Source organism: Aegilops tauschii, chromosome 5 (assembly GCF_002575655.3).
Source record: "Aegilops tauschii subsp. strangulata cultivar AL8/78 chromosome 5, Aet v6.0, whole genome shotgun sequence".
Lineage (NCBI taxonomy): Eukaryota > Viridiplantae > Streptophyta > Magnoliopsida > Poales > Poaceae > Aegilops > Aegilops tauschii.
Genome location: NC_053039.3, coordinates 6032881 through 6048038, shown reverse-complemented (window position 1 = coordinate 6048038; position 15158 = coordinate 6032881). Strand labels below are relative to the sequence as shown.

General features: G+C 45.0%; 1 protein-coding gene across 1 annotated transcript; it reads left to right on the top strand.

Moving 5' to 3' along the window:
* Positions 1-675: 675 nt before the first annotated feature.
* On the top strand, positions 676-3258 carry LOC109759247 (obtusifoliol 14-alpha demethylase-like). The gene is made up of 2 exons (XM_020318069.3): positions 676-1765; positions 2214-3258. The coding sequence occupies exons 1-2, from the start codon at positions 1187-1189 to the stop codon at positions 3207-3209; spliced, it is 1575 nt and encodes a 524-aa protein (XP_020173658.2). The 5' UTR covers positions 676-1186; the 3' UTR covers positions 3210-3258.
* The last annotated feature ends 11900 nt before the right edge of the window (positions 3259-15158 follow it).

Sequence of the window (15158 nt, the reverse complement as noted above, 5' to 3'; positions counted from 1 at the left end):
CACCATCCTTGGTGCCCCAGGCTTGCCCGGCGGCTGCATCAGGCGGCGGCGAGGAAGGGAAGAGGAGGAGGGGCGGCGAGGAAGGGAAGAGGAGGAGGGGCGGCTAGGGAGGAGGAGGAGGGGCGGCTAGGGTAGGCCAAGCCGGCTTTACCGAGTGCAACACTCAGCAAAGTTTTTATGTTTTTGGCGTTCGCCTAGTATTTCTTTTACTTGACGTAGTAAGTTATTTGTGTAGTGTGTTGCACACTTGTTAGTTGTGTGCCACTGCAAGTCCATGGCCGCGTACAACATACATTTACGTGTATGTCCACCAGCCGCCCACAACTATTGTTGCCCGCGCACTGGTGCATAGCTGTAGTTGCACACTCGCTTGGGCACAACTGTATGTCCATCGGCCATCAGCAACTGCAGTAGCATGCCGATCGGCCGTGCACAATTAAATTTACATATTTTAATAAAAATATAAATAGTAAAAATTAGAAAAACAAAAAGTAGAACATGGAAAAAATAAAACTGAAAGAGAAAAAGGAAAATAAACATCAAGAGAATCCTATGCTGGTGTCAACCCGTGGTGAGATTTACTTAAATCTCATCTACTGAGAGCTAGAGGGATAAAAAAACATACAGTTCTCCTCGCACTGACTGTATATTTATTTATTTTTTTCCTTAGCCGCCTCTCTCTGTTTCTTGGAAGAGCCGTACTTGCTGGCCTTTAGCAACTTGTGCTTCTTCGTGGGTACTCCTCCTGTTATATATATGTGACACACTGACAGTGGGTTGTGTGGTCATAGGGTGATTAGGAAGAAATCTTGGGCGGCTGCAGTCCTCTCATACTTCTCATTCTGGAGGTGTATTCAGGTATGCTGGAAGTCGATTTGTTTTCTCGGTATACTCCCGGTAGGATGTAGCTCCCATGGCTGAATCGATTCGTCTTCATCTAAGATTCTCCATCGAAGGATGTATACGTTATGGGCACTTTTAAGCTTGTCTTCCTCGTAGTTCATACTTATCCCTCAAACCGCATCTATCTCAAGCGTCAAAATTCTACCTTTTTCTCGAGGGTATTCCCTCTCTGCAAGACTACAACAATCTTAATACTCCATATGACTATGCTCCTTCTAATTATGTCTCAACCCCTCTTAGCTCCTCCTAATTATGTCTCAAAAAAAAATTCCTCCGAATTGGTATGCAAGTTCAAAGTGATGCATTTTCCAACTCATCTACTCGTCAATTCTTGCAGGGCAAATTATATATATTGGCATTCTGGTTGCTGATTATCGGCATGAACATGACAGCTGGTTGGGCCGCCGTGTGGTTCACTGCGGGTCTTGTTTTCATCACTGTGATCGTACTCAGGATCATAAGAGGAACAAGTATCGTTGCTCCAACCAGTGGGAAACCACCTCCACCTGTGGTGAATGGTCTTGCTTTTCTGGGACTTTTACCTAGACTTCTTACAATTGACCTTCCAGCTAAGATAAACTGCCTATACAGTAAGTATGGCAGTGTGTTCACAGTTAGTCCTTTTGGACTATGTAATGTGACCTTTCTGATCGGGCCGGAGGTCCAAGCTCACTTCTTTCAAGGGTTGGAGTCGGAGATTAATCATGGCAATCTTCTTGAGTTCCTTGTACCCATGTTTGGACAAGAGGTAGGTCAAGGCGTCGATGCGGCCACTCGGACTGAGCAGTCCCGCTTTTATCTTGATGCATTGAAGCAATCCAAATTGAGGAGACATCTTGAGTCTATGCTTCAAGAGGTGGAGGTGCGTATGCAGTATCTTGTGTGATTTCCATTCCATTCACAAGCTTTAATCAATGTACCCTGAGGAATTAATCTGCTAATTGTTATATACTACGTACTATATCACATAGAATTAATATATAGAGCAGCTTGCAAAATCCTGTCCCCGGACGTAGAATTCATAAACTTTATGGCTCTTTTCCTGGTGTTGTCTTCTGAATTGTTAACTAGCAACTAGAGAATTTACCATGGACCTTTTACCACGTCTTTTGAATTTATAAGTATGATGGATTATTTTCAACTGAGAAGAATTGTGACAGTGGAAATATTTGTCCATAATCTATCACCATACCATAAATTATATTGTGTAGAGAATTAGCTATATTTGCAAATTTCTAGTCCCACTATACCATATGTATATGTGTACAGTGCCACTTAATTACGATGTACTGATGTGTTTTTGTTGGTAGGGCTACTTTGGCAAATGGGGCCAGGAGGGCATAGTTGATTTAAAACATGAGTTTGAAGAGTTACTCATGTTGATATCAAGCCGATGTCTACTAGGAAAAGAGGTTCGGGAGAAGATGTTTGATGAGTTCTATAAACTGTTCCGTGATGTCGAAAACGGAGTGAACATGATCAGTGTCTTCTTCCCATATATTCCAATTCCAGCAAACCGTCGGCGTGACAAAGCACGTCTGAAACTCATAGAATTGCTCTCCGAAACTGTGAGGTCACGGAAGAGCTCAGTTGGGGCCGAGGAAGACGTGCTACAGAGATTGATAGATTCCAAGTATAAAGACGGCCGCTCCACAACCGAAACAGAGGTAACCGGGATGATCATTGCATTGATCTTTGGTGGAAAGCACACAAGTTCCCTTGCTTGCACTTGGACTGGAGCTTCATTACTCACTCATTCAAAGTTCTTAGCAGCTGCATCCCAGGAGCAAAAGGAAATCATGATGAAATACAACAATAAAATAGAATATGATGCCTTGCTAGAGATGAATAACCTTCATAGTTGTATTAAAGAGGCACTTCGGATAAATCCGCCAACAACAATGTTGGTTCGCAAGGCACTTAAACATTTCACAGTGCGCACTAGACAAGGCCAAGAGTATGACATTCCCAAGGGGCATACTCTTGCAAGTCCCATAATACAAAACAATAACATGCCTTACATTTACAAGAACCCTCACTTGTATGATCCAGATCGGTTTGGTCCCGCAAGGCAGGAGGATGTAGTTGGCGGCAAGTTCTCTTACACATCTTTTGGTGGTGGAAGGCATTTTTGCAGTGGGGATGCCTATGCTTACATGCAAGTTAAAGTTATATGGAGCCACTTGCTCAACAACTTTGATCTCAAATTATTGTCTCCTTATCCCAAGACTGATTGGAGTAAGTTAATCCCAGAGCCTAAAGGAAGTATGATCGTCAGCTACAAGAGACGTCCACTGTTGGGTTAGCTTGCACCTACTTGATTATATAGCATTTGCTTGAGAGTATTGACATGTATGCTTGTGTGTTTGTGTGGATCTATCACTTATATTAATTAGGATGGATGTATCTTTTTATGATTGTAATCATTTTCAGTAACCCGTGGATGAGCTATAATTGTGTTTGTGTGGGTCTATCACTTATATTAATTAGGATGGATGTATCTTTTTATGATTGTAATCATTTTTAGTAACCCGTGGATGAGCTATAATTGTGTTTGTGTGGGTCTATCACTTATATTAATTAGGATGGATGTATCTTTTTATGATTGTAATCATTTTTAGTAACCCGTGGATGAGCTATAATTGTGTTTGTGTGGGTCTATCACTTATATTTACATGCTTATTACAGATGGTTTAAGAAACCAGATTATGTTAAATCATATTACGGATGGTTATGGGTGAAACTGCCATGGTTCACTTGGGAGTATGCCAACCATCGGTGACCAACACATATATGCCTATGAAAAGAACCCACATGGATATCACAAATATATTATAAAATTTTCCTTTCTCATAACTAGATTACAAGGTATCTTAAGAATAAAATCTTTGCATGGTATGTTCGTCGTGGAGTCATTCTTATTATATATAACTTTATTACTCCCTCCGTTCCTAAATATAAGTCTTTCTAGATATTCCAATATGGACTGCATACGGAGCAAAATGAGTGAATCTACACTCTAAACTATGTCTATATACATCCGTATGTAGTCTATATTGATATCTCTAGAAAGAGTTATATTTAGAAACAGAGGGAGTAAGAGGAATTGGCATGGAAGTACGCAATATGTCTTTTGTCACCATGAGACAATGAAACATTTATTCATCCAATGCAACTCATTCTATATGGTCACTCGTCCAAATAGTTTCTGACTTGTATCCTCCTTGTAGTGTTGCTAATATATTTGTCAACTGGTTACATGGGATTGATTACATGTTTAGAATTCTTCTCATGGTGGGAGCACTTGCCGTTATTTGGTCGCTTTGACTATGTAGAAATGATAAGGTTTTAACAATAAAAGTACTTCTTCGTTTATGGTCCTCTATAGAACGTGTGGAGAATCGAGACCTGTTTACGGAGGTGTGTACACGATTGGAGGATACACAGTGAGGCATACTTTCACCCAACATGGGTGCCAGCATGATCTTAGGATTGCCCCCTCCTCTTTAGGCATTATACGGACTCTACATGTTTCTTTGTATTTGACCTTTTTATTTTTCAGTTGTGTGAGAGGAGATTGTTTGGCTTTGTGCATCTTAGCTATACAGCGGCGAGGTATAATTCTTAAATCTTTTAGGTAACGTACAACTATTTTAAAGTTACCACCCTCTCTTTCCCGCCATTTTTCTCCGCTATTCTTCGACTTCATCCCGTCAACCCTGTCCCTCTCTCTCCCCACTTTTTTTCTCCCCTCTCTTTCCCGCCCTTATCCCCCTCGCCCCCTCCCCCGCACGCGCTCTCTCCTACTCGTATTTTTCTTGTAGCTCCTGTTATGTCCTTTTTCTTATGTCATTGTGACCCTATATATAACACATCACACTTATGTTGTGTTGCATCGGTGTTTTAGGTGGTTAGCTTAGTATATTATCACAGACATGCCTATTGGTCCATTTGTTCATGGATTTACTCCTTTGATGTCCCATTTGATTTTAAAAGGTGTTGTATGAATGAAGAACGGTAATAGGATAAAGGGTTTTCCAAGAGATCCTTTCGATGACGTATTGACGAAGGAGAGCCACCTAATCGAGTTGGGTAAGTATTTCTCAAGAAATGGATTCCCCGAAAGGAACTTAATGTAAATACATGTAGAACTTCTGTAGCGACCTGACCTCAGACGGTCAAGTCTCTATGCTTAAGTGTCATCCCTGGATCGGTATGCTGACACACACAGTACTCGAGGATTTATAACAGAGGTAAATCATATGTATAAAGTAACGTAAATACTATTACCTCAATCCAAATAGCGAAAGTAACAACAAGGTTGTGGATTCTCATCACACCAACGGCAAAGTTGAGTGTAGAAATCGTAACCCTAACGTATCACTTACTCGTCGTAAGATCCTGCAACATGAGACGTTGCAGCCACAAAGGGTTAGAACATTGAATGTACTGGCAATTTCACACTGTAGAGCAATGCTGAATACTAGCTATCACTACATGCATATTTGGCTGGTGGAAAGCTCTAAGTTTATTCTTGCATAAAGCCAATTTTTCCCTACTGCAAAGGAATATATTTTCTTAACTACAAAGTTTGTTGAAAACATTGAGAATGGTAAATCCCCATCTCAATCCCCAAAATAATAATCATTAACCCAACAAAGTTATTAAGTAAAGTGATGAGGTCAACATGATAATTCAAGAACCAGATACTCAAGATGTCCATAACCGGGGACACTGCTAATGATGATTAGTTTGTACACTCTGCAGAGGTTTGCGCACTTTTCCCCACAAGACTCGATCTCCTCCGTTGGATTTCTCGCACTACATGGTGTTTGAGAAATGGATGACCGAGACACAGTCTTTCAGAAGCATTAACTCTAACCCTGGGTAGACAGTACCAACCTACATCCCCTACATCTGCTAGCCTACCACTAGAAGAGGTCATGCAACATACTCAACTATGCTAGAGCCCATAATAGCTTGTGGCTGCACACGGAAGTTTCTAGCATGAATAATCTTATGATCCCTTCGAGCCTGGGTGGCGGACCATAGGAGAATCACACGGTATAACCCCGGGATCTCCTAGGACAACACTGGTATATCCCAGGTGTCCGGGCAAGCCACTGGTATATCCCCAGGGTGCCCCAACCAATCCACCCAGATGTATATTAAAGTAACCACCTTAAGTTAACCATTGATGATAACTCTCACATCTGTCATGAATACACACAACCAAACCACGTCTACGAGCATAGCAGCAGTATAAGCATAACGTAGAAGTAACTCCCCAGGTTTGAATGCAGGAGAATAGGTTCCTACCTCATCAACTACTTCCCAAAACCGACATGTTATCAAATCCTACTCATGCAATGTTTGAGGGTGAAACTAATGCATAAAAACTGGGTAGGAAAGGGATATGATCAAAGTGTGAACTTTCCTCGTACTATTGATGAAGATGATTCACACTCATGCTACTGATAGTTCTACTCGTCACACGCCGGTCAATCTATCGTAAGCAATCAATAGTAATCACACATAAGCAATCATGCAAAAGAATCGAAGAAAATATCTCGGAAAACTTCGAAAACAAGCAAATAACTCTTACAACAGAAAACAATTTCTAACAGTACCAAAATTAAGTGAATTTGGCCTTATCATAAAGTATTGGTCAAGAGCTTTAATTTGCAAAAAGAATCAACTCAAACGGAGTTATAAAACTCAAGTTACGATCAAACGAAGTTCAAATACAAATCTGTTTGAAATAAAATTTTAAAACTTTCAAAAACATGTTCAAGTTCATTAATGGATAGAGGGGATCATAACGAAGAAGTGAGCGTTGGTTTCGTTGGATTTGGACAAACGGTTGAAAAATTGTGACCGTTTAAAGAACAGGGACTAAACTGTAAAGAAAGTATTTGCAGATAGGTCCCTGGCCGATAATAAAACAGAAAAAGAAAAACTTATCGGACGAATGTTCGCTACAGAAGTATAAGCGATGAATTCGTCCACTACGGAGGCTTAACTAGTGAACTTTCGCTATTTAGAGCATACCGGTTGAAACTAAAAAAAAACAAATCCTAGTCTAATCTGAACCGTCGATCCTAGATCTAACTGATGAGGGAGGAGCCGAGGCTTACCGCGGTGGTTGACGGTGCCGGCGTCGGAGAAGAAAGCGGGCGGGGCGTCTGGTGGTGGTCGGGCGGCATCTCCGGAGGTCCTCCGGCTCAGGCGAACCCACGGGGAGGCGCGGCGCGACGAGGGAAAGGCGATGGCGGTGTCGACGCTCAGCTGCGGCGACGAAACGGCGCGGGGCGGGGCAGCGGAGCTCGGCAGATCTCGCGAACTCCGGCTGCGTGGGATGTGGGGAGGCGAGGGCGGCTGCGTTTCGAGGCGAAAACGGGGCCGGAGCCTCGGGCATTTATAGGGGGCGTGGCTTGGGTAAGGACCGAGGCACGGGGAAGAGTCCCGAGCGGACTCGGCGTTGGCCGGCGAGGCGTGCGCATGCGGGACTCCGGCGGGAGGTCGGTGACGAACCCGACAAGTGGGACCCACCTGTCGGTGGCAGAGAGAGGCGGCGACCGATCGGGGCTGCGAGCGGGCGAGCTAGCGGGGGGCGGTTCGCGGGCACTGCGCAGGGAGGCCACTGTTGGCTGGGCCGGGTGGCCTGGCCTAGCACGGTCGGTGGGCTTCTTTTTTTTTACAGACAGGGAAAAATAATAAAAGCAAAATAAATAAAAATATATTATATAGGCATATAATATATCAAAATTTTTAGAAAAAGATTTTCTACAACATGGACATTTTTCTAACGTCAAATAAAATCCACAAAAAATTTAAATAAAGCAAAGAGTGCTACTGCTATAATAAAACCCAAAGAAAATCATTTTAAAAATACCAAAAGAAATCCAAATTTACTTTTCTCCAATTTTCTATTGTAGGGAGTCATGTTGCCCTATTCTCCGTATATTTTATTTTTGGAGAAAAATAATTTGAATAAAAACCCCAAATAACTCCAAATTGAAAACAATTTCAAAAGGACTTTAAATTTGATCCTTTTAAACTTCCAACTCATATTTCATATGTTTTGAAGAAGTCATTTTATCTTCTCTCATGAAAATCATTGAGTTGCTTAAAGTTTCGGAATTTGAAATATTTTCAAATGAAATTCAAATATTTTCAGAACCCTTCTCATTTTATTTAAATGGAAGAAGTCATGTCATCTTCTCTCTAGGGTTTTGTATCCGAAAAGAATTTGAATTTGTGGAGATCAGAAAAGCAAAGGTGAAAGTTTGGGGAAGTCATTTTATTCCCTCTCGTTTAACTTTCAAAAAGTTTCAAATTTCACTCAATTTCACTCAATCAATCACACAACAATCAAACAAAACTATTTATTTAACATAACATTCCAAAACTTAGAATTTTGGGATGTTACAAACCTACCACCCTTAAAATGAATCTCGTCCTCGAGATTCCGACAGGCTAGAAAGAAATATGTTAGGTTTGGGGGTCTTCTCAAAATCCATCGATCAGCACAGGGGGTCTGGGGTGCTACCACCCTTAGAAGCATGGTTACGGTTCCAACAAAACTCAGGTACTACATCCTTATTGTTGGCAGTGTCGGTCTTCTCAGATTCTCGGAATAATTCCTTCTCTGGGCTCTTCCGGTAGTCGCATAACCTTTGCCTCAATTCTTGTGTCCTTTTAGCTAGGCAAGGTTCTTGTGTGATTGGGTCTTCTTAGCTGACGGGTCTGGCGCCAAAACTAAACAACTATTGATATCTCATGGTGGTAATCAATTTAGGGTTTCTCCTGCAGGAAATGGGTCTGGGCTTCATTCTCACCGTATGACCTACGATTGACAACAACTGCCTAGTACAAGGGAAAACTGTCATACCATTCTAAGGTTTAAACAAGGTTTAATATCGCCGTCTCTCTACTATAGGTAAGTCACTCAGATTTAGCATCCCATATAGCAAGGCGAATAATAAGAGTAACTCGGTATGGTGATCAATCCATCCCGCACTCAAATCATTACCTTGTATACGGTTTAGCGAATCTCGCATTCTAACACTCGGTCATCCTCACAAGCATTGCAGAATTTTCTCTTGTCGACGAACTAAGTTTGGATAAATCCATTGATTCTGCAAGACAACAAACAACTATCGTTCCTTCACAACTCTCAGGTTTGTGTTACTCCTATAAGATCGTCCGTCGATAAAGTCATAACTTCTTCCAGGGTTTTTCCTTCAGCAAGAATGTGCATGCTTCTTGGCAGGTCCTGGGGCCTGTGGGTTATGGCCCATCTCATCACGTGTAAACCTTGAACTCATCATCGGTGCAACTGATCATTATTCCAACATCCAGCTTCCTAGCATTCTTAAATCCATCCAATTGTACTGTCTCCCTTCCTTCTATTCATACCAAACTAAAACGTGATTACTCTGACTCATCATGGAGTTACAATTGCTCCATATTTCCAACATCATACCTCCTTTATACTCCAATAGTACTTCATCTCTTCATATTCTTGGGGTATCCCACATTTCGAGATAAACCTTATACTTATGAAGCCCACTCCGTGGAACATCGTTATCCTTTCCAGGGGTCAAATCTCCTCACAGGGTACTACCACCCTTGAAATGCAGAAATTCATCCATAGACCACATTTCTCATATCCTAAAACATGGTCAAAATATTCCTTCATAGAGTCACTGCTCATAAAATCCAATCAGTACCAACGATGCTAACTTTATTGATTCTCCAATGATTACAAGGTCTTGCTTTTCCATTACATGCCTCAACATATCCTTGGATCTCTTAAAGGGCCCAACCATATCTAGCCCCCAAGTTGCAAATGGCCAAGTGATTGGAATCATCCTCAACTCTTGAGCCGGTACATGAGCGTGTCGTGAGAATCTATGACATCCATCACACCTTTTGACCAAGTCCTCAGCATCAGCATGAACCGTCAGCCAATAGAAACCGTGACGAAACACCTTGGCTACCAGAGACTTTGAACCGGCGTGATGACCACAATCTCCTTCGTGGATCTCACGCAAAATTTCACGGCCTTCTTCAGGAGATACACAACGCTGAAACGCCCCTGTCACACTACAATGATGTAACTCTCCATTGATAATAGTCATGGACTTGGACCGCCGGATTATCTGCCTGGCCGAAGTTTCATCCTCTGGTAACTCGCCCCGGTTCATATACGCCAAATATGGAACCGTCCAATCCGGATAACATGAAGAGCCGCCACCAACTGAGCCTCCGGGTCAGGAACAGCCAAATCCTCCTCTGTCGGGAGCTTGACGGACGGATAATGCAGCACATCCAGGAAGACATTGGGTGGGACCGGTTTACGTTGGGAACCCAAACGGCTTAAGGCGTCCGCCGCTTCGTTCTTCCGCTGGTCCACATGATCGACTTGAGAACCTTTGAAGTGACCTGCAACAAGATCCACCTCTCGATGATATGCCGCCATGAGTGGGTCCTTGGAATCCCAAGTACCAGACACCTGTTGAGCCACCAGGTCCGAGTCACCGAAGCACTTAATTCGGCTTAGATTCATCTCTTTAGCCATCCGAAGACCATGGAGTAAAGCCTCATATTCAGCTACATTGTTAGTGCAAGGGAACATTAAACGGAGAACATCACAAAACTTATCACCTCGTGGCGAAGTTAATACGACTCCAGCCCCCGAGCCTTCCAATTGCCTGGACCCGTCAAAACGAATAGTCCAATAGGTATGATCCGGTTTCTCTTCTTGCGCCTATAATTCTGTCCAGTCATTGATGAAATCCACAAGTGCCTGAGACTTGATCGCCGTCCGGGGCATATACTTCAACCCATGAGGCCCAAGCTCAATAGCCCACTTGGCAATCCGGCCAGTCGCCTCCCTGTTCTGGATTATATCCCCAAAGGAGCAGAACTGACCACGGTGATGGGATGACCCTGGAAATATTGCTTAAGCTTCCGGCTCGCCATAAAAACTCCATACACCAGCTTCTGCGAATGCGGGTACCTTTGTTTGGACTCAATAAGTTCCTCACTGATGTAATAAACCGGCCGTTGAACCGGATACTCCTTTCTGGCCTCCTTGCGCTCCACCACAATAGCCACACTGACAGCCCGGGCATTAGCAGCCACATATAATAGCAAAGGCTCTTTATCAACAGGAGCAGCAAGGACAGGCGGCTCGGCTAGCTGGCGCTTTAAGTCTTCAAACGCTTCATTGGTGGCCTCGCTCCAGACGAAATTATCCTTCTTCTTCAGCATCTGATATAGAGGGATGGTCTTCTCACCGAGGCGACTGATAAACCGGCTCAAGGCGGCAATCCGGCCCGCCAGGCGTTGAACATCGTTGATGCACTTCGGTTTAGCCAAAGTTACAGCCTTGATTTTTTCTGGATTAGCTTCAATGCCCCTATTAGACACCAAAAAGCCCAAGAGTTTGCCTGCTGGTACACCAAAGACACACTTGGCCGGATTAAGCATCATTTTATAAACCCAGAGGTTATCAAAGGTCTCCTTCAAGTCATCTATCAATGTCTCCTTCTTTCTGGATTTCACCACAATATCATCCACATAAGCATGAACATTGCGATCGATCTGATCATGAAGATAATTCTACACACAACGCTGATAAGTCGCCTGGGCACTCTTAAGCCCAAAAGGCATAGATACATAGCAGAAGGCTCCAAAAGGAGTTATAAACGCTGTCTTTTCCTGGTTGTTAACTGCCATTTGGAGCTGACGGTAACCAGAACATGCATCCAGAAAACTCAAACGCTCACAACCCGCCGTAGCATCAATGATTTGATCAATACGAGGGAGAGCAAAAGGGTCCGCTGGACAGGCCTTGTTGAGATCTGTGTAGTCCACACACATACGCCAAGTGTCGTTCTTCTTAAGTGCCAGCACCGGATTAGCCAACCATTCAGGATGAAATGCTTCAACGATGAGTCCAGCCGCCAAGAGCCTGGCTACCTCCTCACCAATAGCCTTGCATCTTTCTTCATTGAACCGGCGAAGAAACTGCTTGACCGGTTTATACTTGGGATCGACATTGAGAGTGTGCTCAGTGAGTTCTCCCGGTACACCTAGCATGTCAGAAGGTTTCCACGCAAAGATGTCCCGATTCTCACGGATGAACTCGATGAGCTCGCTTTCCTATTTCGGATCCAAGTTAGCGTTGATGCTAAACTGCTTGGATGAATCACCATGAACAAAAACAACCAGCTTAGTCTCATCAGCCGATTTAAATTTTAAGGCCAGATCATGCTCTGTAGTTGGCTTTTTCAAAGAAGTCATATCAGCCGGATCAACATTGTCCTTATAGAACTTCAACTCCTCTGTTGCACAAACCGACTCAGCATAAGCCGCATCACCTTCTTCACATTCTAAAGCGATCTTGCGGCTCCCATGGACCGTGATGGTCCCCTTATGGCTGGGCATCTTGAGCTGCAAATAGACATAACAGGGCCTCGCCATGAACTTAGCATAAGCCGGCCGTCCAAACAGGACATGATACGGGCTCTTGATTTTCACTACTTCAAAAGTCAATGTCTCTGATCTCGAGTCATGCTCATCTCCAAAAGCCAGCTGCAGAGCTATCTTACCAACAGGATATGCCGATTTACCACGCACTACACCATGGAAGACTGTATTGGACGGCTTAAGATTTTTATCTGTTAACCCCATGCGACGGAAAGTTTCATAATAAAGAATATTGATACTACTCCCCCAATCCATGAGTACCTTAGTGAACTTATAACCTCCAACCTGAGGCGCCACCACTAAAGCCAGATGACCCGGATTATCAACCCGGGGTGGATGATCCTCTCTACTCCACACGATCAGCTGCTCAGACCAGCGCAAGTAACGAGGCACCGCCGGTTCAAGGGAATTCACTGCCCTTTTATGAAGTTTCTGATCGCGCTTGCATAGACTAGTGGTGAAGACATACAGTACCCACTATTCAACTGCTTCGGGTTGCTCTGGTAACCCGACTGCTGCTCTCGCTGCTGATTGCCCTGATGATTATAACCACCTTGATTGCCCTGATTGCCTTGATTACCATGTCCACTCTGATTATCGTGAAAACCTGAACCGGAACTGCCTCCACCGTAACCCGGCCCATGAGATCCAGGGCCTGAACCGCTGCCCGGTCCGTGATCATACCGAAAAAATCAGAATTTTTGAACTCCTGCATGATATAATAATCTTTCCAGAGGTGCGTGGACGGCTTGTCCCGCGTCCCGTGCTTTGGGCAAGGCTGGTTTAACAGATAAGACAGGGGCTGCGGATTAGGACTTGGTCCTCCACCACGCTAGGGTAGTTTACCCTTACGCCGTGGCCTTTGTCCTGCGCGTTGGTGTTAGCCACAAAATCCAAGCTGTTATCCGGTTTACGCTTACCGCTGTTTCCATGACCCACCGGGTTATGCTGCTGCCCCTTGGTGCTGCCACTCTTGTTTCCCTTCCCTGTCTTGTCATCGTCAGACTCGGGGTCCTTGGTACTATCAGAGTCGGCATACTTTACCAGAGCTGCCATAAGTGTTCCCATGTCATTACAATGACGTTTGAGCCATCGCAACTTCAACTTTAGAGGTGCAAACCGGCAATTGCCTTCCAATGTCAAAACTGTTGTATCAGCGTTGATGCGGTCCGATGAATGGAAAATCTCCGAAACCCGGCGCACCCAACGGGTTGTTGATTCTCCTTCCTCCTGGACACAGGCAGCTAAGTCCACAATTGACATGGGCTGCTTGCATATATCCTTGAAATTATGGATAAACCGGGCCCTTAATTCGGCCCATGACCCAATGGAGTTAGCCGGCAAGTTCTTCAGCCAAGTGCGGGCTGTCCCCTCCAGCATCATGGTGAAGTATTTAGCACACGCCGCATCATCCACATCCAGCATCTCCATTGCCATCTCATAGCTTTCAACCCATGACTCGGGGGATAAATCGGTGGTGTAATTCGGCACTTTACGTGGGCCCTTGAAATCCTTGGGCAGGCACACGTTGCGCAGTGCTGGGACGAGACACGGCACTCCCAAAGAGCTGGAAGTAACCCCTGGTTCCACCGATGTGGTTGGACGAACCGGAGTATGTTGGCGGGCTTCATGCTGCGCCGCTAACTCGGCCTCTTGACGTGCCCTAGCATGATCCACCACATCCTGAGAATCACCACCGCCACCCGCCGGGTTATAGCCACGGGGCGGATTACGGTTTCGCGCACTGCTTGACACGGCCGGTTCATCGATATGCCTGCTGTAACTCTGGCTTGGGCGGGGAGTAGAATGGATTCTTTCGCGACTATATGAATAAGCCTACTGCTGAGTAAAAGCTGTCTAAAGGAGCTCCCTAGCCCGTCGCGTCTCGACCGCTATTGGGGACTCGCCTTCGATCGGCAGAGCCGCCAGCCGTGAAGCGGCAGCGACAATGTTATCCATCGGGTTAGAGTAGTGACCCGGCGGTGTTGGGACGTGCTATAACGGGACATTGTCATGACGAGGCGGATCTGCTGGACGCGGCTGAACTGGCGCTCCCATTCCAGGTGCCTCTGTCCGGTTTATCGCTGGCGGATTACTGGTCCCTGCTCCTGGGGTATTAAAGAGGTTCCTGGCCTCATAAACCGGCGGCAAGTGAGACCGGTACCTTCTCCTCATGACATCGTTGGACGCGCTCTGATCCAACATAAGCCGGTAAGCTTGTGCATCCAATGCGGCCCGTTCCGCAGCCATCCTGGTATCCTCAGCTGCCAGGTCGGCCTTGACCTGGGTTATCTGATCTTTCACTTTTGCGATTTCCGCATTATGCTCCTCTTTATTCGCCGGATTAACCTCCGCCATCAGTGCTGCCAAGGCGTCAAATAAATCATATAAAACCTGAGCCGGCGATCGCACGGGTCCTCCTGCCCCGGCCGCTGTCGCCGTCGCTGATCCGGAAATCACCGCCGCTGCGGTCGAAGAGTGGAGCGCTGGCTGTGTACCGACCATGAAGATCGCAACCCGATTTGGCAGATCAAAGGGGTCCGGAATACTATCACCGTCGGAACAGCCCCCAATCCGGCCATCTTGCAACTGGAACAATGACTCGGTCTCTCCGGTCGATGACTCGTCGCTGGAATAGACGACGGTTTCACCACCAGATTCCGATCTATCCTCAGATTCCACTCTGAGGATGACTCCCACGAAGGCACGCTTCATGACAGGCTTAACCCGGGCAGATCTCGCACGCTGAGCCG